At 46.9% G+C, this 24066-nt stretch overlaps 1 protein-coding gene across 3 annotated transcripts in view; it reads right to left on the bottom strand.

Moving 5' to 3' along the window:
- LOC120398118 (mitogen-activated protein kinase kinase kinase 3-like) overlaps nucleotides 1-24066 on the bottom strand; it is a 113389-nt gene that overhangs the window by 42178 nt on the left and 47145 nt on the right. The window contains exons 3-5 of one of the 3 annotated variants that reach the window (XM_039525168.1): nucleotides 18265-18374; nucleotides 3636-3676; nucleotides 1962-2061 (exon numbers count right to left, since the gene is read on the bottom strand). In XM_039525168.1, coding sequence (XP_039381102.1) covers nucleotides 1962-2061; nucleotides 3636-3676; nucleotides 18265-18374 — 251 coding nt within the window. Of the gene's footprint in view, nucleotides 1-1961; nucleotides 2062-3635; nucleotides 3680-18264; nucleotides 18375-24066 lie in introns of all 3 variants that reach the window. The other 2 variants (XM_039525167.1, XM_039525169.1) reach the window with 2 other exon arrangements.

A 24066-nucleotide genomic window follows, 5' to 3' on the forward strand; every position in this document is an offset into this window, starting at 1 on the left:
TTTTCCAACAGAATCCTGAAAACTTTCATTGAAATTGGTCATTTCCCACAGACTTTTTTTTTTTTTTAAACTAAAAGGCAATTTTCCATCAAAATAAAGATTTGAACAAAAATTCTGACCAACTCCACTATACAAGCAGGGCAGACTGCCTTAAGCACTAACCACCAGGGTGTGGGACTGTATGATCAACCCCACGATCTGATTCTGCCTTCAACAGTGGGACCAGACGTGAAGGCAACTCATAGCCTGCTCCTTCTGAGCTCTTGGTAGGGACTCCACAAATCATGGTATGCAAATAACGCCCTGATATGCAGGACTGTAGATGACAAGATGATCATGGTTAAGGCTACGATTTAGTCACAGGTATTTTTTGTAGAAGTCATGGACAGGTCATGGGCAATAAACAAAACATCACAGCCTGTGACTTGTCTGTGACTTATACTAAAAGTACCCCTGACTAAATCTTGGGGGGGGGGGGGGGAACCTGGGGCCACTGCTGGGAGGGGACTTGGGGGGCACCCCTGAGGGCCGCTACTGTGGGGCAGGAGCGGGCTGGGTTCAGCGGCTCCGGTCTTCTCCGGGACCACTGCTCAGGCCACTTCTCAGGGCCAGCTACCTGGGGCCACCTGAGCAGCGGCCGGTGCGGCTGGCCCCGGGGCTGTTCCAGCTGCAGCTGGCTGCGGGGCCGCCCAAGCTGGCTGCAGAGCTGCTCCAGAAGAGGTTGGTGTGACTGTGCCCAGGGCTACCTGAGCAGCTGGCCCCAGAGCCAGCTGCTTGGGCAGCCCTGGGGTCAGCCACGCTGGCCGCCGCTGAAGTCACGGAAGTCATGGAAAGTCACCTAATCTGTGACTTCTGTGACAAACACAGAGCCCTCATCCTGGTACATTCAGTGCTTAATTTGTGCCAACGCTTGCCAGGGCCGAGCCCCGGCACCTCTGGGGCCTGGCAGTTAGTAGCCCCGGCACCTCTGGGGCTTGGCGAGTCTGTTATGAAAGTAAAAAAAGAATTGCTTGAGCCCCAGCACCTCTTTTGTTACAAATTAAGCACTGGATCCATTCCCTCAGTCCTTAAAAATCCATGAGTCCACACACTGATGGCTAAGGATGATTGGGCTGATGCTTGCATTGGGTTGGAGCGTCTGCCACAGAAACATACAGTGGGGAGAGCTCAGTTCTAATGATAAGCTAACATGGCTTGGAGCTGGGATGCTACATTAAAATGAATTCAGTGCTGGCACTGGAGGGAATTAGGGCACACTTACCCACCGAACTAGCGCAGCACAAGGGGTGAAAGTACAAGCTTCCCTACCATGTCAGCTGTCACGGCCTGGGTTCACGTCAGCCCAGATCAGCAATGACCTCAAATCTATCCCATCTGATGCCCCTTCAATGGAGCATATGAAACTAGTTTAGTGGCTTCAGCCCAGTTCCTAGTGAGAAGCCCACGTTGCAGCCTCAAAAAAAGTGGGTATTAGCTTGGCAGCCTCAGCAGCAGTCCCTGGGTTTCAGGGAACCAACCACTCCTACAGCTGCCCCTATCAAACCAGGCGCTTTGGTGGAGAAGGCTGTACTGCTGCTGATTGTGCTGTACCCGTCCTGTAGATAAGCAGAGGACTTAGTTCTCCAAAGCTGTCAGTCAGTTAAGTTCTGGGTTTTGTGGGCCCTCCCTCCTCTGAGGGGGCGGGCCGTTTGTTCTGGGTCTCCACCCACCACCCCATACCTGTACTAAAGTCGCTTTGAGAGAGCCGCGTTAGCTACTGTTCCCCGTTTCGGTATCGAGACAAGTTCAGTCAGGGTCTTAACACAGAGCTATTGCATGCTAAGTAGGACAGAAAACATCAGGAAGGATCGTCCTCTTCCGCATCAGTATGTTCTGTCCCCAAATTAGAGGATTAGGAATAAAGCACTGTTTAAGTCTGAAACTGGGACCCTGCCAGGCTGTAAACACAAACAGCTTAGTACCTCATTGTTTGCATAGTGCAAATCCATCATCTGTCCATAAGCATCCATGACTTTCTGTAGCACTTCTTTGAATTTGACTGGTCTTGGAAACTGGAGAATCCTGGACATACATACAGAAAATGAACAGCACAAGCGTCATGTGGGTACATGGGTGCCACGGTATTGGATTAGATGGCCAACTTTTTGGAGCAGGGACCGGTATTCTTATCCCATCAGTGCCATGTTAATAAGTAACAGTGATCAATAACATGGGGTAGATCGTGGCAGTGAGCCCACAAGTAGCTTCCCTTCCCCCACACAGAACAGCTACGGGTGGCCGGGGAGCACGGACCCTGCTCTTTGCTAATACGGTGCTAGCTGCCTGTGGTGCCCAGGAGGAATTCTGGCTGACCCCATCCAGATCCTTCTGAGGCTTCCAGCTGCAGCCTAACCCCCCCGCCCTCTCTATGGTGTACAGGGGCTGCAACCGGCAGGATCTAGCCCAGCAGCACATCATCTAGATTTAGCAGAGGTGCCACTCACGGGGCATTGGCTAGTTTTCTTTGTGATCTGCCATCTCCGTGGCTATGAAGAGCAGTACTGAACTGCAGCCGATGGTTTGATTTTACATGGTGAGTCATACGCCAGCCCACCTTCAGGTGCAAGTGCCCATTGACTTCAGACAGGTTGCATATCTGAGGGCAGGATTTGACCCCCTGTACTATGTGTGTATTATCTACGCATCTTGGCTTGTTGTTAAGACTGCGATTTAGTCACGGGTATTTTTAGTAAAAGTCATTGACAGCTCACGGGCAATAAACAAAAATTCACGCCCGTGACCTATCCATGACTTATACTAAAAACACCTGTGACTAAATTGGGGGGAGGGGGTGCTGTTAAGGGGATACCTGGGGGGGCGAATGCTGTTGTGGGGGGTCGCCCCAGGGGGTCACTGCTGGGGACCGCTGGAGCAGCGGCTGCTCTGGCCGCTCCGGGGACTGCTGCTCGGGCAATCCACAGAGCCAGCTACACCACCTGAGCAGCAGCCGGTGTCCGTCTGAGCGGCTGGCTGCTCCTGCAATGGCTGGGGTGGCTGTCCCCGGGGCTATCTGCTTGGGCAGCCCTGGGGTCAGCCACACCGGCCACTGCAGAAGTCACTGAAGTTGCAGAAAGTCATGGATTCCATGACTTCCACAACAGACACGGAGCCCTATTCATAGTGCACTAGTTATCACGCATCTTAGCCCAAGAGATCCTGACTCTCCAAAGTGTCCTGCTCTGCCACTGGACCCGCCAACAAGCTGAGAGCCTTCCACATAAACGTCAAGCAGGGAGGGCAGGCAGCTTTCAAATCACAGCTCTGTTATTATGGGACCCGTGCCCAGAATCTGGTTATCTCAAGTAAGTGCCACAGGCTACTAATCAAAGAATACACCCATGTGGGAGGCCTGAAGTCCAGCTAAATTCACCAGGGTTTGAGAATAAAGCTACTGGTGAGTGGCATTTAATGAACCACAGTTGGGAACTAATCTGCCTGTTCACTAGTCCCAGGAAATACTTATGGCTGAATTCACAGGCCTCTCCCATGCCAAGCTCTCATTGCTTACAATGGGAGTTATAATCGCAGGTGAGGGCGAGCATGGGCCCTTTGCCCCCCTGCACCAAGGGAAATGCGGAAACGGGTCAGGAACGCACCTTTTCTCTCCATCATATTCAAACTTGATCCTGGCATTCCGCTGCTGAAAGAGAGGAAATCAGTTAGCTCCCAAGATCCCGTGAGTCTAATTGAAATGGATCTGATTCAAAGCCCACTGGAGTCATTGGAAAGGCTTCCACTAACTTCAGTGGTCTTTAAATCAGGTCCATTTAGGGCCACAATGCCTTCTGACTGTAAACTCAACAGAAGCCAAGCGTATCAACAGGAGCTCTGTGCTCAACTACCCGAGAACTGTACTTGGCCCATAATGTGATAAAAATAAACTTCAGCATAAATAAATGGTACCTCCACTGACCGCTAACTACTCACCCTTTAAAGCTACATCACTGATAAACTAAGTTTATCGACAACTTACATTTATGTAGGATGAAATTTGCAAAAGCGCTTAAATGACTTTGGTGATGAAATCCCATTTTCAAAAGTGACTTAAGCACTTAGGTCTGATTGAAAGTAAATGGGACTTCAGCTCCCAAATCATTCAAGTGCTTTGGAAAGTTTTACCCATAATGTCTCTCTCAGCAGAAGTTCTCAGAGCCTTTCATCAACTGAAATGAAGCCACCTGCAGGGTAAAGCTTAGCAGCTGTTCATAGTGCATAGCAACGAAGGTAAGGAAATAAACCATACTGGATCCAATACTATTTTGGAACTGAGCTTGTAACATCCACCCAGCTCTAGCTCATGGTGTTAGCTTTTATTAATTATGGTATAACTTACAGAATCCAATCAAAACTGCAATCCCATTGCACTAGGCACTGTACATACACACACAGAAGTAACTTTGTCTTCCAACTAGAAGGCCCAGCTGAGATCAAGGACCCATTACAGTAGGAGTCACAGGCAGTCCCCACCCTAAATAGCTCACAAGCAAGACAGACAAAGGGTGGAGGAAAGGGAGTATTCTCCTCACTCCGCTGCTGGGGAAGCAAGGTAACCTGTCCCACTCACGTAGTTCTTGCAAGTGGGTCTGCAGATTTCCTAGTCAGCAGTTGCTGCCCTGCTCCTACCCTGTAGCTCATTACTAGCCAACTGAGCAGGAGAAACCATGCAACCTGAAGTTACACTAGGCCATGCTTCCCTGGCCCTGGTGGGAGTAGTATGTGAACTCCGATTGGTCAGGGCTTCCTATTTAAACCCAAAGAGGGGCACAGGAAGTTGTCAGCACAACTGGGCTCTACCTGCTATGTTGGGCCCTGCCCACTTGCTTGACTCCTGAGCTATGTCTACACTGGCAATTCAACGACCAAACTTGTGTCTTTCAGAAGTGTTTTACACCCACCCCCTGAAATACAGACGCTTTGCCGAGTCAAGTGCCAGCGTGAACAGCACGTTGTCGGCAGGAGAAGCTAACCCCGCTCATTGGCAGTGGCAACACAGCCCTGGCACTAAAAGCTGTGTCGTGTAGACAAAGCCCTGGACACTGTTTTCACGACCTGCTCCTGGTTCCTGAGCCTTGCCTCTGGTCTCTGAATCTGGTTCCAACCCGTGGCACGACTCTCTGACTTCGGCTCTAACCTCAATCCTAGACCTGACTAGCTCTGATCCATGGCCCGACTTCCAACTCTGACTCCTGCTCCAATCACTAGACTCAGACCCCTCTGTCTCAGCCCCAGTGCACAGAGAGAGTAAGTGCTGTGCCCAAGACTGCACAGGGAGTCTATTGCACAGCAAGCAACTCACCCCAGATCAGGGGCACCAAAACAGGCGGCGGGGGGGGGAGGGCCCCATCACTTTTTAACAGCCATAAGGGCGAGCGACAGGAGGGAAGGGACAGGGAGGAGCGAGCGGGGGTGGGGCTCAGCGGAAGAGGGGGCATGAGAGCAGGGGGACGGGGCGGTGCAAGGAGGTGGGGACCACGGTTCAGGTGCCAGTGACCCCCCCATTTTTAGGGACCTTCCACTGCCCCAGATCTCTGCAGTTCCAGTGCAGTGCACGAAGCATACGGCCATCCCGCTACCCCACCCTGCTGCACTTGGAACCACTTGGGTTCAAGGGGGGGAAATCAATTAACAAGAGGCATTTTAGTCCTATCCTCCCCTCCCCCACTCCCCGTACACACTAAACTAGTTATTTTCTTTCCATTAGCAACCAATGTATTCCCCACCTCCCTTTGTGGGCGTAGCACTGATGAAGAAGAAGTCGTATACTCCCTGCATCTGAAAAGGATAACTCCTGAATGGGTGGGTGACAACACTTCCTGAGCGTGTTTCTTATCGCTAACCCTGCATTTCCAGAGCATGAAGGCACAGTTTCCATACTCTCACCCTTCAAAAAGGAAGGCAGAGCTAAAACGGCTGTGTCTCGAATGGGGAACCAGGAGCTAGCTGCTCATTAGGATTATTTTTAAAAGGCCAGATCCTCAAAGGTCCCAAGTAATGCAACACACACTGAAGTCCAGGGATATTGCAGATCTGAGGACTGGCCCCTAAAAGCCATGTCTGACGAGCTAACACACAGCATAGGGAGAAGTGAGCCAGTTTAGAATAATAAAGACCACCAGCCACCAATTTTTGGAGCTTCAGGAGAAGAGGGTACACCTCTACCCCAATATAATGCGAACCAATACAACACGAATTCGGATAGAACGCGGTTTCACCTATAACGCGGTAAGATTTTTTGGCTCCCGAGGACAGCGTTATATCAGGGTAGAGGTGTATTTTTATTTCCAGTTTTGACCCTTAAGTGCTAAAAATATCCCAAGAAGGCCTCTTCTCCTAGTAAGTCCATTTGCTCCAGTCAGTACTGGAAGGAAAAGCATCAGAAATGCATCAGGAAGTGTGTTCCCATGAGAATTCCAGGTCTGTGCTATTCAGGTGCTTACATTAGACTGCAGCCCATCTGGAAAGCTTTGCATCAGCATCCACATTAGAGATAGGTCTAAGTGGTGAAGTACTGAACTGCATTTCAAACATCCCAAAATTCAGGGGGAGGAGGGGAGACTGTTTCAGGTCCAAGGATTCCGGTTTAGAACCTTCCTAGAGGTAGCAGCCAGCTGCAAAATATGGGCATGGATCTGGGCTTGGGTTATGCAGTCCTCTGCTGCTTGGGGGGCATTTGGCCGAGGAGAAATGGGGGGGGGGGTCAGTGCCATTCCTAATCGAAACTTTTGGATGCTCATGTGACATGAATCCAAATGCAGGGCCTGGCTGAGTCACCGACACCAGGATTCACTTCCTGGAAAACAGTGGATATTTACACTGTATAAATGAGAGGCAAATCAGTGCCAGATTCTTTTGAGATTCACCCCACTAGCAGGAAATGCAGGGAGGAAAGCCCCCATGCAACTTTTGCCCCAACTTAGTAAATACACGCTTAAACGCTCTGCAGATTTATGCTGAGCAAACAGTTTCTCAGACAAAAAAGTTAAAAACAGCTCGGTGCTGGAAAATGTCAAACACACTTGTAAAAACTCCAGAGAGAGAAAAAAAGAACCCTGCTGCATCCTTTTCTTCTACATTAACAACAACAACAAGGCAGATCTTCCACGGACAGCGGCCAACAAAAATACACCAGCTGCCCCACATAATTGTGCTCCACTTGTGAGGAGAGAAACAAACAAGCAGGGTACATTGGAGAAAAACACTTTGAATGTACATGTATATTAAAAAAAACACTAAAACATAAAATGAGGTTTTTAAAATATACACATTTGGGGGGGAGAAAAACAGGAAACTAATCAGGTGGTTACATTCTTGTTTTGAATCTTTCCCTCACTTTATTCAATCTGTAGCTAATAATATATTTAATTCACAATGCTTTCTACTTTGGCAGTACATTATTATTATTAACCTTTCGAATTTTGGTTCTGCTTAGAGGTCCCAATGAAGATCAAAGCCCCAAGCGAGGTGCTGTATCCACACACAGCAAAAGACGGTCCCTCCCTTAAAGAGCTTTTAGTGTAACTAGACAAAAGAGACAAAGGAAGTGCTGTTGTTATCCTCTTTGTGCAGGTAGGAGCGGAGGTACAAAGAGACTGAAGGCCAGATTTTCACAACTGCTCAGCACACTGCATGATCAGCTCTTGAAAATTTTGGCACAGATGTCCCAAGACAATGCTGGGTGCTGAGCACCTCTGAAAATCAAGCCCCAGTTGTGGGTGCTGCAAACTTGGAAATCTGGTCCTGAGTGATTTTCCCAAGAAGGCCTCTTCTCCTAGTAAGTCCATTTGCTCCAGTCAGTACTGGAAGGAAAAGCATCAGAAATGACAGAGAAGGCTGTGGCACAGCCAAGCACTAAACCCAAATCTCACAAGTCCTAGTTCAGGGCCCCAACCACAAGACCAAGACACGAGCAATTACAGCACCATTCATACAAGGATCTCAAAGCACACTGCAAATATTAAGGGGCAGATCATGAGAGACTCTTGCACGTGGCTGAGGGGCCATGCAAGAAGCCTTCCACTCTCTTAGGAAGCTACACAACAGCAATCACCTGTGCCATGGGATGCTGCATAATCCTGGCCATATCACTTAACCCCCTTTTACAAGTGAGGCCCAGAGAGGGTAACAACAGCCCCTTTTGGAAAGCACTTGGAGATTTCCTGATGAACTGGGCTTCACGTGTGTCAGGTATTCCATATTAATTTACTTTCTTCCTTTCAACGGGAGGTATTGGGCAGTGCAGGAGAAAAGGTAGAGAGGTGGCAGAAAAGCAAGTGATACATTTAGTGAAACAAGGGGTGGCCATTTATTTAGCTCGAGTGCTTCACCCATAGAGTTCAAATCACTTTACAACGTGGACAAAAATTTTGTTCAATCAAAAAAACTGATTTTGAACAAAATACCTCTCAGTTATTTACAAAAATACTCCGGTTTTTCAGCCGGTACAATTATCTCAATTTTAAAGATGGGGAAACTAAGGCACAGAGATGACAAAATGACTGGCCTAAGATCATACAGCAGGTCAGTGGCACAGAATGCAGGTCTCTTGACTCCCAGTCCATGGTCCTCTCTTTTCTCTCTCACTCTAAGCTGCCTATTGATGTAGCAGGTAGTTGATCTTTACAGGGCTTAGATTAAAATCATTCTCATATGCCCCAGGTCTTCCTGTAACACAAACATTTTCAGAGACACCCACGACAAACATACACCAAATACAGAGAGTTTGGTGCAGGATCCGAGGCCTGAACCAGAGGCTGTGAACCAAAGTCAGGCCATGTATTAAAGCAGATGCTTACAAGTTCATGCTCCGGTACATGAACTTGGCAAAGTTGTTGCTAGTGGACTAGGAACTAGATATTTCTGTAAATATATTTCAGCAAGTACAGCTACATCCCAGTCGAGTACAAGATAAGATGGTTTGACAATATAATGAATAGGGATGTTTGGTCCAAGATATTAGGAACAAGGGGAAGTAATGAATAGAAGTCATGAAATACATCGTAAGGTGGTGCATTGGTTGGGTATTTTAGTTGTTTGTCTTAGCCTATAAATGTCCGGGTTCTTTACCTTAATTCTTTGCATGGCCTAGAGGCATGGCACAAACTCCTGCAGCCGACTGAGCCATTCCTTGCTACTAGGAACTCGTGTCAGTGGACCTGTCACTATGGCGCCAGGGAGCTGAGACTATGTCTAGGTGGCAATAAGCCTGGCCAAGTGCCTGTGGTCTTTCTTCAGGAGTAACACTGAAGTCTTCTGCATTATCTACTAGTAACAATGAAGCTCCAAGAACAAAAGCACTGAGCAGCCTAAACGGCGCTACGGAGGCAACGCCATTCCAGCCTCCAGCACTTAACCACACTGGGTAGTCCTATCAAGGTCTGTTGAATCAGCTATTTGCACACAGCTGGGAAAGCACACGGGAAGGACACATACACACAAGCAACTGACAACACTGGTTGACCCCGCTAATCCGATAAGTGACAAGCTGTCCTTTGCATCACAAGGCTTTCCCCTTTCCTCAAGATCCGGCTTCTGGCGTGACACCTACGAACTCATTCAGTCAGCGCAGGTCAATAGGACAGCTGACACTTACTTTAGCTGTTTATAATAACGATCAATACAAGCCTATGTATAAAAAAAAAGTACAGCTCCAGTTATAGTCCTAAAGCCCCATCTGTATAAGGTGTTTATATTGCAGCGTCTGTGCACTTCACAAGGGATTTAGCCTGTGAGGTAGGGCAGTGCTATTATCCCCATTTTACAGAAAGAGGACAGAGGCTTGAAGAGACATTGGGCAGGTCCATGCTGCAGTCAGGCAGCGTGTAACTAGATCAAAGCTACCTCAAGTAACACAAACAGCGTAGCTGTGGCAGCTGCTTAAGAGTCCTGGGCAGGGCTGTATTCACGAGGCTAGCCTTTGCTGCTGCTACAACTACTGGCACTCACGCTAGCTAGATCAAAGTCAGCTCAGGTATGTCAACGGGAGCTGCAGCCACACCCCTGATGGCAGTGTAGGCATAAGTTGCCTGACGTCACACAGGAAAATCTATGGCAGAGCAAAGACTTGAATCTAGGTCTCCCGTGTCCTAAGCACCCGAGCCACTCAACCCTCCTTCATCTGGTGTGTCACTGGTCACCTTGGACATAAAATCCAATTTGCCAAGTCTACACTAGAGTTTTAAAATACACCTTTTACCCTGGTATAGACAAGCTCTAAGTATTTGTACAGCAGCTAACATAATGGGGCCCTGATCTTGGATGGAGCCTCTAGGCTCTATTGTAATATACAATTATTATTAATAATAAACACGTAAATAAAAGTGACAGGAGATACCACCAACTTTTCTTGATTTCTGACCATTCTCCTTCAAGGTATTGCTATTGGTGTTTCCCCATAGCCTAGGTAACAAATGCCTTCTGATATTTCAATTGCTACCTTTCCGAATGCCTTAAAAGGAAAAATAAAATGAAGCCACCGTGGCAACCACAAGTGTGTCACCAACTTTCCAAGGTTATTTTGGCCTCTTCCTTAAAAATGCTAATTAAAGAGAAGCCTGAAACCTCTTGGTTTCTGAGAAAAAAATGTTGAAGCAAATCTAGCTGCAGCCCCTAGCAGGTCGGAAAGGAAAGGATCAGCAAGAACTGTGAAGTCTCCTCCACTCCAGCTCCTGCAGGCCAGTGAGAAGTAAATGGATCAACTGCTTCTAACTAGAACTTGTCCAGCTAAAGAACACACACCCTGTGAGGTTAGCCAAACTCTGCTCTGCTTCCCTCCACCGTGCTTTTCACTGGGAAACTGGGAAAAGCAGCCACGCTCACTGTTTTAGATTAGGAGAAATGTTGGAAAATGGAAAAAGTGCTTCCAAAGGAGGTGAATCATGATCTTACGCAGAGTTCCCTAAAGAGCAGACTGCTTTCGTAATAAAAACACATACTCACACCACACCACACAGTTAAGCCTGGAAATGGAAACGGCTTAGAAAGACTAGATCCTGCTGGGCTACAATGAGCACTCTCAGCTCCCATTTAGAGAGGTCTCACTCAGAGCTGGGAGACAAATCGGGTTGGGGCGCATGTTGAAAGTGGAGGGGAAGCTGGGAGGTGCAATGTCTAATGAAGAGTGGAAAGGTCTGGTCGTTGCATTAAACTGCAGACTAATGCATTCCTCTACAGCAGCTCAGTGCAGTTTACTATGGGCAGGTACAGAAACTGCACTGAGACGCATTAAGCAAACAGCGCAGTGAGCGTGATTCAAAGTCTTACTCTAAGTCAGAGATGGGTCCAAGACCCAAAAGCTCAGAGGAAGAATGGTCCCGTGTTAAGGTACTGGCCCAGGAGTCAGACCTAGATTCAATTCCATGCTTCAGCACAGACTTCCACTAGACCTGGGGCAAATCACTGAGGGTGGGATTCACAAAGGTATTTAGGCACCTAAAGCCCCTTGATTTCAATGGGACTAAGATGCCTAAGTGAATCCCATCCTTAGCCTGTCTGACTCAATTCTCCGTCTGTAAAATAGGGATAATAGCACTTCCCTGTCTCCCAGGGTGTTGGGGATAAACCCACTAAAGATTGTGAGGTGCTCAGATACTCCAGTAATGGAAACCTATCGCACTTAAGGTAGATCTGGGGTGAGTTTCAAACACCCTGAAGTTCAAGCATGTTCAGATGTGAGGGTTTGGTTCAGCCAACCGGGGCTCCATTTTGCAAATCTTCCAGTTGCCCCCTCCCCCACAAATTTAGGCATGTTCAAAGGTGTTGGACCAATCTGTTCTAAAAGTGCCATTTGCAAAATTCTGAACCACCCTTTGGTTCAGATTTCAAGCCAGCCACCATCTCCACAAAGTTTGGCACTTTTCGGAAGTAGGGTGTTTCATCTGATCCTATATGTACTGTTATTTTTTAAAGCCACTATTCATAGAAGTGACCACTGATGTGGAGTGCACCTTACAGGGAGTCCCAGCCTCTGAACATCTGGACCCTTTGAAGGCATCAACAGTTGCGCACCCAAAATCATGAGTCCCTTGACAATCTTGGCCTAAAGCCTTCAGTAATTTAGGCCACAGGAGCGAATGCCTCTTGCTTCCCATCCCACTGTGGCAAACGAGATTGATGAGTATGGAGCTGCCGACTCTTTGGTGTTAAAATTTCAGACAGGACCCTCACAGGCAGGACCATTCAGGCAGGACCATCGCAGTTAAAGCTCCAGAACTCTGGAATTCTCTTCCCCTTACTGTACACCAGGGGTCGGCAACCTTTCAGCAGTGCTGTGCTGAGGCTTAATTTATTCACTCTAATTTAAGGTTTTGTGTGCCAGTCATACATTTTAACGTTTCTGGAAGGTCTCTTTTTATGTCTATAATATATAACTAAACTATTGTTGTATGTAAAGTAAACAAGGCTTTTAAAATGTTTAAGAAGCTTCATTTAAAATTAAATTAAAATGCAGAGCCCCCCGGACTGGTGGCCAGGACCCGGGCAGCGTGAGTGCCACTGAAAATCAGCTTGAGTGCCGCCTTCGGCACCCGTGCCATAGGTTGCTTACCGCTGCTGTACACTGTTGTCCTGGCCTCGGAGACCAGCATTCGATTCCCAGCTGTGCCACTGCCCTGCTGTCTGACCTAGGACAGGTTACCCTGCCTCAGTTTCCCCTCCTGTCAAATGGTGATAATGATCCTGACCCATGTTTGTAAAGCGCTTGAAATGTCCAGACGAAAAACTCTCTCTAAAAGCTCTGATATTGCGCTGCCCAAAGTTCCAGTCTGATTTCTGTCCCTTTTCCCTTGTGGTGGTTTCTCTATTAGTTGGTGGGTGGCGCCTTCATGTACTGCATGGTAGGGGGCCAGAGTATATTGTTTTCCTCTTTTTCCATTCACTAGTTCAGGAATTCACGGGGCAATGCTGCATTCAACTGGTCCAGTTCTAGTTAAAGTTTGTAAATCCGAGAAGCAATGGATTCACTTCTAAACCGCGAACCCCAAACAAACTGACCTCCATCTTCCAACACAGACAAGGGGGCTCCCCAACTAACTCATTCACTTACACTTTGCTTGGATTTGTTCTACACTTACCCCTGTTTTTAGCTACAAAATGTTATAATCCAGACATCTGGACCATGTCCCTAAACCACAATAGGACATGACTAATCCTTGGCATTAGGAATTATCTGCATGGATCCCCCGCATGTCTAGTTGCCAGGTTGTTCAACAATTTAGTTTTTTCCTCTCTCCATGTTCATCTCAGCCCTTTCCCTGCACATGGGAAGGCACGATGTGTGGTTAGCTCAGAAGCCCATGGTGAGATGAGTCTATTGGAAGTGGCCTGCTTGGAGAAAGGCAGATAAGGGGTTAGCCTCTCTGTACTATCCTGATATTTTAGAATTATACAGCACAAAGCACTAAGATCTAGGCTTGGAGAATTGTACCCAACACCTCCTCCCCCATAGACTACACCCACTAGGTCATGGTGCAAGATTGTCATGCATCCATACCTCTCCCAGAGCTTTGCCGTCTAAAGGAAGACGCAACGTGACGTGTATGGGTCAGTGACCGCTCGTGGCTACAGCACTAGACTGGGACCCAGGAGGCCTGGGTTCTATTCCCACCTTTGCCACTGGATTCTGAGGTGAACTTGGGCGCAAGTCGCTTCTTTTCCATATGCCTCAGTTTCCCCATCTGTAAAATGGGGAGAACAGCCCAACCTCCTTTGTAACATGCTTTGATACCTACTGTTGAAAAGCACTATGCAAGATGTACAATAGAACCTCCGAGTTACGAACACCTCAGGAATGAAGGTTGTTCGTAACTCTGAACAAAACCTTATAGTTGCTCTTTCAAAAGTTTATAGCTGAACATTGACTTAATGCAGCTGTGAAACTAAATGCTGCTTTCCCTTTATATTTTTAGTAGTTTAAGTTTAATACAGAACTGTACTGTATTTGCTTTTTTCTGAGGGGTGGGGAGGGGGGTCTGCTGCTGCCCGATTTTGTACTTCTGGTTCCAAATGAGGTGTGGGGTTGACGGGTCAGTTCGTAACTCTGAGGTTCTACTGCAGAAGTTATTGTTACTGTAAGCGTGTATCATCTCTTGTATTGAATTGTAACAATGGCATTCCACAAATAATTGGTTTTTAAAAATGTATAACTCATTTTCTCTCCCCCTTGCTTTGTTTTAACCTTCCTTCCCCTTCTGGCTTTACTCCAGTCCCCCCCCTTTTCGTTCCTGTAACAGATCACAGTGCATCTTTCTCTACGCTATTTTCAATTACCGTTTCCTCTCTCACTCTCTTTCCGTGTTATACGAATACAGGAGTCACCAGCCTGGATCAGACCAGTGGTCCGGCCAGTCCAGTATCATGCCTGGCAATGGCCAATATTAGCTCCTTCACAGGATGAAACCATTTAACAACAGTTAAAAGGGAAACCTGTCCCCAGGGAAAGTTTCTTCTAAATCCCCCATCTGTTAGAGGTTGGGGGTTATACCCAGAAGCAAGAAAGGTCTATATCCTTTCCAAAAGACCTTGTTTATTATTATTTTTAATATTATGTTCCCCATCTCTTGTCTCCTTATGTTTCTTTGTCTCCCAAAATGTCTTTACCTTACTCCTCCTACAAACCAAAGAGGTAGTACAACCTAGTGGATAAAGCCCTGAATCAGGACTCAAGAGACCTGGGTTCAATTCCCAGCTCTGCTGCTAATGCATGACCTTGGGCAAGCCACTTCGCATTCACATGCCTCAGCTTCCTCATCTGAAAAATGGGGAGAATGAGCTCTATGGCTTGAAAGGATCAGAGCTATATATTATTATTCCCTTTTATAGCTTCTCATCAGCACAGCATTTGAAATTCAAAATTTAGTGCTGCACCAAGACCCATTTTCACACAGAAACGTAAAAAAAACCAGCACATTTTCACATGGTTTGATGGGAAAACCAGCAATCTATGAACATTTTGTCTCCAGAAAATTTCTCCCTGTGAAAGGCCCTGGCGCACACTCGCACATGCGACTTCCTATCTTTGCACAATCTTAACAGTCATGTTAGGCAAGTTCTGGAATTTCGCTAATGTCAGTTAAGGAAGGAGTTTAGCCGATGTCAGAGGAAATGGGACGATAGGTGTCGAGAGCGCCCTGTGGAATGGGCGTAAGGGGTGTACAAATATTATAGCATCCTCTCCTGTAATGTTTGTTCCACAAACCGAGCACTCCTGCCTTGTGAAAGACATACAGAAAAAGGTGAAATTTTTTCATTCAACCTTTTTTTAAAATGGAAAATTGTGCTGCTGACTAAATAAAATTCTTTAAAAAAATGTTTACTTTCCATGGAAAATTTGATTAAAAAAAGAACACTCGAAACCAAACATTTCTCTCTGGATGTGCTGCTATATAGTGCTTCGTGGGGGTTGTAGTTCAGTTGCCTGATATCAGAGAATGATGTAATATAAACCAGAGGTGGGCAAACTACCGCCCAGGGGCCACATCCAGCCCTTCGGATGTTTTAATCCAGCCCTCAAGCTCCTGCCGGAGAGCAGGGGCTGGGATTTGCTTGGCTCCATACGGCTCCTGGAAGCAGCAGCATGTCCTGCTCTGGCTCCTATGCACAGGGGCAGCTAGGGGGCTAAGCAAGCTGCCCCTGCAGCCCCCAGTGGCCAGGAACCACCGAGGCGGCACCAGTAGACGGGGCAGCGTGCAAAGCCTCCTGGCTGCCCCTATGCGTAGAAGGGGGAGAGGGGACACGCTGCTGCTTCTGGGAGCTGCTTGAGGTAAGCATAGCCCAGACCCTGCACCCCAACCCCCTGCCCTAGCCTTGATTCCCCTCATGCCCTCTGAGCCCCTTGGTCTCAGCCCAGAGCACCCTCCTGCACCCCCAACCCCTCATCCTCAGCCCCACCCCAGAGCCCTCACCCCCTCCCACATCCCAACTCCCAATTTCATGGGCATTCATGGCCCGCCATGCAATTTCCATACCCAGATGTGGCCCTTGGGCCAAAAAGTTTGCCCACCCCTGATATAAACAGACTGCTTTGTAAATTAAGGTAGGGGGTGTGTGTGCATATATACAAGCACACTTGCAAGATTCTTGCTCTGTTTTATAACATCCATTTTTCAGTATTCACCCACCGAATACTGGTATTCTTCTTGCTTTCAACTGGGCGAATACTACTATACAGTTGTATATACTGTGCACATCCACAGCCTCAATGACAGCTAAGAATTTTCTCCCTTTGTAGAAGAAATTCGTTACTTAAGAAAAATCCTCTGAATCTAGGCTATCTTCAAAACGTCCCAACATGGCTTGCTATGCTCTCCACCCATCATCTTGCGTAAAATGTTCAACTCCAACCCATCCTGACCTGTGCTGGATCGTCTGATTCTATTGCAGCTGTAGGGAGCCAACTCTGAGTTTCCCGGTCACTTCTGTAAACATCTTGGACTCTCTTCAATACAAGCCGAACAACTGCAGTGATTCATTTTGACAGCTGTTACACCCAGGCTGCACGTTAGAGATATACGCAGATGCACATGCGTATGTCTGTTTCAAACTCTAGAGGGACTTCTGGAAAGGATTTTTCTCTAAAGCATTCACAAATGTTTGTATAGGTACCAACGTCATGAAAACATGCATAAAAATTGTAAATGATTATTTTTTCTCCTTATTTGATGACCACTCAATCAGCATGAAATTAATTACAACCTACTGTCTGGCCACAGCACTAGAAGAAATGGGACAACCATGTGGATTTGCTGAAGTATTTCTTCCATGGCTGTCCATTTCTTATTACTTCTAGTTATTTAGACAATTATATAAACTGAGTGCAAAAAAATTTCCTCTCTTGCGCAAACTGCAATTTGAGAAATCTCTACTGTATATTCTGCATACAGACCAAATAGCATATTAGATCTATTTTAGAATTAGGAGCTTAAACTTAGATGCCTACATCCATATTCAGGACCCATATAGACGTGGCCTTTTCTTCTAAAAGTGTGCTGAATACCTGTCACTCCCATGCTTTTATTTCAGCCCTTAAAAAAATATCTGAGGTAGAACATGTCTATGACAAATGGCACAGCTAGCTGACATCCTAAACTCAGTTTACTGGACTGGTTCACCTTTTCAGAATTACAGCATCCGTAACCTGGTAAGCAACAGTTTTATTCAACACAATATTAATAAAGGGATGGAAGGATGGTCTTGTGGTGAATGCACTTGGCTAGGACACACGTGATCTAGGCCCAATTTCTAGCTATGCCATAGTATGTGTGCGAGACCTTGGGAGAAAAAATGTACTTGATCTCTGTGCCTTAGTTTCCACTTCTGTAAAATGGGGATAACTTTCCCGTCTCCTACTCTTAGTCGGTCCTGCCTGTTTAGACTGATGGCTCCTTGAGGCAGGGAATGACTCCTACCACGTGGCTGTGCAGCGCTGGCTTACTCTACACTATCATGACACAAATAATGAGAGAGAAGCTTGTGGGTCAGGGACCATCTTTTTGCTCTTTATTTGCACAGTGCCTAGCACAATAGGGCCCTGGTCAACGACTAGAGCTCCTACGCTCTACAATAATACAAATATTATTATTATTAAGGAACACTAATCAATAGATGCCTGCCCTTGAAGTCCATGGGAGCTTCAGAATTAGGCCTCATATTTACCTTCTTTTTGAAACAGAATAACCCTGCAATAACCCTGCAATAACCCTGCCCGATTTTAACAAGATGGAATATCCTACCACTTACGAGCTGCAGACTGAATTCAACTGCGCTCATCTTCTCAGTGAAGAGTTACTGTTTTAAACAGCACACAGTTTTATGATGCACCGGGTTATCAGATCACTGGTTTTACATCTAATGCATTCGTTGATTGTTGGCACCTAGGTAAAGTGATTTGATTTTCAGAGATGCTGAGCACCCACAGCTGCCATTAACTGTATGTGGAGTTGCAGGTACTCAGCACCTCTGAGAATCAGGCCCACAGCTCTTAATTTCCTGTTCTGGTGGGAGTTGCCAGTTATTGCATTGTGTCGCATCTGTACTTATCTCAGACTGCACAAATTCTGAAGCAGGGAGACTGTTTTCTCTTTAACTGTCCATAGAGAGCCATGCCCTCCTATGGCACCTGAATGAACAACACATTTCTCGATGCAGTGACTGACGCCATGCCCAGATTTCTAAGAGTTCTGGAGTTCCGCAGACTGAGCCAGCCGTGCCGATGGGATTCTGGAGCTAGCTCACCTGTTTGTTGGAGTGAACGCTGGTTTTGTTCCGGTTGCTGTCCAGCAGTCCCCCGCATTTGCCCAGTGCTGCCAGATCCTTCATAATAGAGTTAAGCGCTTCCTCTTCATCTGCAAGAGAAGAGGATGAGTGTAGCATGCTGAGTAACCCCCAGCATCGTCGTGTACACACACTGCTAGCTGAGGATAGAAATGCAAAGCATTCACTGCACAGATGCTCTTTTTCAAGCCGAGTATTGTACAGCACAGGCTTCTCCTCTTAGCTCCCCAGCATGGAAGAGGATTCCCTTTTCCCTGCTTTCACAGGGTGTTCCCACTTAACTCTGGGCAGGGGGCAAATTGCTTCAAAATATGAGCCTTTAGAGCCTGATCCAAAACTCACTGAGTTGAGTGGGAGTCTTTCTGCCAGCATCAGTGGTTTGGAGCAGACTCTTACTCCCCATCATACACATGCACGTGTCCTCATTTCTTTTCAGAGATGCTTTAAGGCAGGAATCCTTAGGAGCCGCGACTGGTGGCTGGAGGGGAGCTAGAGTCAGTGGGCAACCAGAGTTCGATCCAGGGAGCCTAGAAGGGAAAGCCCACGGAATCCACTGGGGACAGGGGAATAAACTGCTTGTCTAGAGGCGGATTTGGGGGAGTGGGGGAAATTTGGTAGATCCAAGCCCTATTTTATCTGAAACCACCCTGCTCCTTTTTTAAGTGCCTATACCTATTATCATATCCTCTGAAACCAGGGCCGCCCGGTGGGGAAGGGGGCAAGAGGGGCAATTTGCCCCAGGCCCTGGGCCCCACAGGGGCCCCCATGAGAGTTTTTCGGGGGCCCTGGAGTGGGGTCCTTCACTCACTCCGGGGGCCCCGGAAAACTTTTGCGGGGCCTGGGCCCCCAGAGCTTCTTCCGCTCCAGGTCGTCAATCGGCAATTTGGCGGTGGAGGGTCCTTCCACTCCGGGACCCGCCGCCGAAGTGCCCAGAAGACCCGCGGCAAGGGTCCTTCCGGCACTTTGGAGGCGGGTCTTCGGCGGCAATTCAGTGTTGGAGGCCCCCCGCCACCAAAGACTCCAGGCCCCCTGAATCCTCTGGGCGGCTCCGTCTGAATCCAGCTACAGGTTCCTCCACTGGCAAAATTCCAGCTATTAAAACCAGAGAGACTGGATGAAGGTAGGTTCTTGGAAAGCTCTTTAGAATAAGCAAGTGTCTCCAACAAACATCCCAACTCCTCCACCAAGAGTCAAACACTGCAACCAAGGAAGAAGCTGTACTATGAAACCCACCCAACTGTGAAGGTGCGAATGGTCCAGCATGCAGAACCCTAACGCTATGAGAAAATATTGAAATATTATCTGCAGTGCTGAGAAGAAAGAGGCAAGAAATGGACACACAGAGGAAAGAGCGTGAAACCACATAGTGGCTGGTCCAAACACAACTAAGACCCTGGGAATCTTTTCATCGAATCCAGTGGGCTTTGGGGCCAAAGTTCAAAAACAGCACTGGCTCCTCTCCACAACACTGCGTGGGGCTGGATTTTATGATGAGCAATCCTGCAACAGGAAGGGTCTGGAGGGATTCTTCTAAACATGCAGTAGGCGATGCCTGCTCAACAGAACAGTCAAAAACGGGGAGGAAAAATTCTGTGATTTTCATTTGTAGGTTTAGAAAAGAAATATTTATTCAGAATATTATATTAAAAATTCATTTTTAACTCCTCACACTCCCTTTTTCTGTGTTGCCACTGAAAAAGGGAAGTGGGGTGTTCGGAGAAATTACTAAAAAGGGGGGGGTGAGAGAAAACTGAAATTTTTCAAAATAAAAATTTGAGTCACTGAAAAATGGTTCTTTTCTAAAACTTTTAGAATGAAAAAGACTTGGAATTGTTCATAATTTTTTAAACAAAAAAAAGAATGACTTGTTTTCCTGATTCATTAAAAAAATAAACAGAACATTTTGAAGAAAAAATACAAGGTGTTTTTCACAAAAATGCTCCGATTTCTTAAAAACAAAACAAAAAAGCCTCCCCCAACAAGAAGTTTCATTCAACATATTTCAACCAGCCCTACTACGAACCTGCTAATGTGCACCATGGGCAATAATAATAAACACGACCACGGACAAATGGGGCTTAAATGTGGAATGGTGGAGTCTAATTTCTGCTAGTGTGACGGTGGCTGCGCTTTTGATGACACATCAGGGACTGAACCAGGATCCTCCAGAGCTAAAAACATGAGCTAAAGAGCCACGACTCTCTGGCTGAGGGATGTAACCGACACATATCCTCCGCGGATGGGACACAGAGTTGAACTCTATAATACACCCTCACCAGTGATTACCCTAGGAGAACACAGAATGCACTACGAACCTTCCACTAGTGCGGATATCACTGTACATGCATCTGCAGTTCCAAGAGAAGACCTGTTTCTGCCAAACCTCCAAAGGACATTTGTTCATATCACAGAACCACCCAAGTGTCAGCGTCTGCTCCGAAGAGGCCCGGAAGACGGTGCCGCAGATCAGGATTGAAGTGCATTGACGAGGCTGCTTTGTTTTAGGGAAGCTTGCTACAGTGCAAAATACACCAACAAACAGGAACTGCCTAACATTAAAGAAGTTCTGAAATGACTCATACAGCAACCAGTGAGTCAAAAAGCAAAAAACTGTGCTGCTCCCACGTGCAAGCAGTTTCCTTATGGCTCTTCCTCATGTGAGGAACAAGTGGATTTTGGAACAAAATCTAGAACGCTTCTTGCAACACAGAGATGAAGAGGGAAGTGGTGCAGTGAGCTGATGAGGAGCAGACCAAGTGCACCATGGACCAGGGGGGTTACTCGGAGTGAGTACACTTTAAGAGTCTGCATGGAGTCTGGGCCTCAACCAAATGAAAGACTTCCTTTGAGTTCAATGGGTTTTGGATCAGGCTGGTGTAGTTCCTCTAAGAAGGAAGTGCCTACTCCAGACACTCAGGGGTCAATCCGGCAAAGCTCTTAAGCACGTGCTTACCGTTACCTTTAACTTCAACGGAACTACAATAATTTTACAGCAGCTGAGGATCTGCCCCCACAGGACTACTCACGTGCTTAAGTGCTTGGCTGGATCAGGGCCATATTTAGCACTAATTAAAATCTGAAAAATCGCCACCCAAAAAGCACCCAGTCTTTAGAAAAACTGTGTGCACGCGCCTGCGTGCAGCCATCTCTCCAGCTATAACCACAGCAGCAATTTATCTAAACCTTTAATCCTTGGGCAGTCCTCTTTCTGCATGGGACTGTGCACAAATGGAACTAGCAGGGATTTGAGAGAGATTTTGTGGTTGTTTTTCTGTAAAGAATGATTCTTTTCTTCCCTCTCCCACCGCAAACCAATTGCAGTTTCCTAAATCAGAGTTAGCCTGGAGTTAATGCACTACACAAAAGGCTAGTTTGTTTTCAGTTAAACCAGTGTAAACCCAGAACTCCAATAAAGTTCATAGAATAACACCAGTGTAAAACCAATCAGAGAAAGGCTAGTCCAGTGCTAGGACAGGAATTGGCAACCTTTTCCCATCAGGGAAATCTGCTGGTGGGCCGGGACGGTTTGTTTACCTGCAGCATCTGCAGATTTGGCAGATCACAGCTCCCACTGGCTGCAGTCCACCATTCCAGGCCAATGGGGGCTGCAGGAAGCGGCGTGGGCAGAGGGATGTGCTGGCCACTGCTTCCCGCAGCCTGATCAGGATCAGTGCTTCAGTTTTGTTCCCAAATAAGTAGCTACCACAATCCCAGGCAGCATTTAGACTCAAACTTCAAGGTGAGAAAGGACCATCATGATCATCTAGTCTGACTTCCTGCACACTGCTGGCCACAGTACACCTCACTCACCCACTCCTGTAAGACTCCTAACCTCTGGCAGATTTACTGATGTCCTCAAATGATGGTTTAAAGACTTCAACTTTCAGAGAATCAAAAGTGGTTTGAAAAAAAATGGGGGGGTTACAGCATAATCAGGCTCAGCATCATTGGTAAGGCAGTGCTGAAAGTGCGCCCCTCAACAACCTGCCTCGAGTTTTAATTTTAATTTGAAACCTCCTCCTGCTGTGCACACTGTCAGCACTGACCCCAGTGGTCTTCAGGGACGGTAGACCAAAAAAAGCTCGCAAGGCAACTAACTTGAAGGAAGCTAGGGCTGACCAACCGTGCAAAATGCAAAGAGGCTGAGAAACAACTGAACATCCGTAGTGTTCACTGGAAACGTGGACACTTGCACTGGTTTCCCCTGACCCCAAATAGGTTTCTGGACACAAGCCATGGAATTTAATGTGGAATGCCAGCAAATCCGGACATGAGTTAAACAAACAAACAAACAAACCAAACACTCTGCTGGCTGGAGGGTAACGGGCAATACCAAGCCAATTAGAGCCATCAACACGAAATTTAGGATGATGCTGTTGTGTGCACGGAGGATGAGATGAGGTTATAGAAGGAAGATGGTTACCCATAATGAAGAGGGAAGATGAAAGCCCTGAAGTTCCCCACTTTATTGGCTAAAATCCTAGTGACAACAGCAAAGCTTGGGGGGGAAGTGAGGGTTTCCTTGGCACATGCTGTGATTTTGCCCAGGCTAATGGAGTCATGAAAAGCTCATAGAGTGAGACCCCTTCCAGTAATACATATAAAAACCTGACTTCACTATGCTGCCTTTCCACTAAACTGATGGCTGATTTGCAAGCCAGATTGGATCACGTCAGTGGTTTCATTACACCTGGATCAGACCCCTCTCCCAAAATGAGCAGCAATATGGTCACACACTCCAAAATACTTCCTTTTACATTAAACCTAAAACCAAATTCAGAGTAGCACGGGGGCAGGTCGCTTCTTCTGCCGTTCCTGCTTGAGGTGTCACTGTGCTGCCCTGAACCATCCTGACCACAGGGGTGAGTGGTGACAGCCTCGCCGTTTCACAGTCCAGCCCTACACAGCTCCAGAAGCAATTCTGCACGAGTTTCCCCATCTCCTGACAGGTTCTGCATGGAACCGTATCCTTCTGCAGCCCCAGGACAGGGACAGCAGAAGTTCCAACAGCCCTAGAGTCTACAGCACAACCACGCCAAGAGCTAATCATTAGTCTACCCGAATGAGCCCCAAATGGCTCGCAGCAACAGAGCATTCCTCAAATGGAAAGTTCCTCCAGCAGCGTTGTCCAGTGGTTAGAGTGAGAATCAGGCGATCCTGGTTCTGCTGCTGACTCTGCCAATGCCTTGCTTTGTGATGTTGGTCAAGTCACTTATGCCAGAAGCCTCTGTTAGTTGTGGGTGTCCAACTTGAACCAGCTGATTTTCAGAAGTGTCCAGCCCCCAAAAGTTCTGACTGAAATCAACACACAAAGCAGGCATTAAACAATCTAACAAGTCCGGGCCTAGTTGTCTCAAGTTGGGCTCCTAGAAAAGGAGACACCAAAATTAGTAGACACTGGAAACATTTAGGCCTTAAACTCTCTCAAACTTGGTGTCTCCATCTACTGAAGGGGGTAAATAATACCCATCTTGGAAAGCGCTTGGAGATTCTTAAATGAAATGCCAAAAACAACTGCAAAGTATTATTAGCTGCATTAAGCAGGATACACAAGCATGATACAAATCTCACTATTGCTACAAGATGAGCCAGCGAAGCCATATAAAGATGACTTTCTTTTTGTTATGAGTGTGAAAAGTTCTCTTCCTCCACTCAAACCTGAAACATTTGCATTTCAGGAACCCCTTTCTAAACTCTGCAGATGAAAATAGACGTAAATTACTTCCTTGAAAAGCCTGTGTATTTCTCAGAATCAAGAGTAGC

Source organism: Mauremys reevesii, linkage group 2, assembly GCF_016161935.1.
Source record: "Mauremys reevesii isolate NIE-2019 linkage group 2, ASM1616193v1, whole genome shotgun sequence".
Lineage (NCBI taxonomy): Eukaryota > Metazoa > Chordata > Testudines > Geoemydidae > Mauremys > Mauremys reevesii.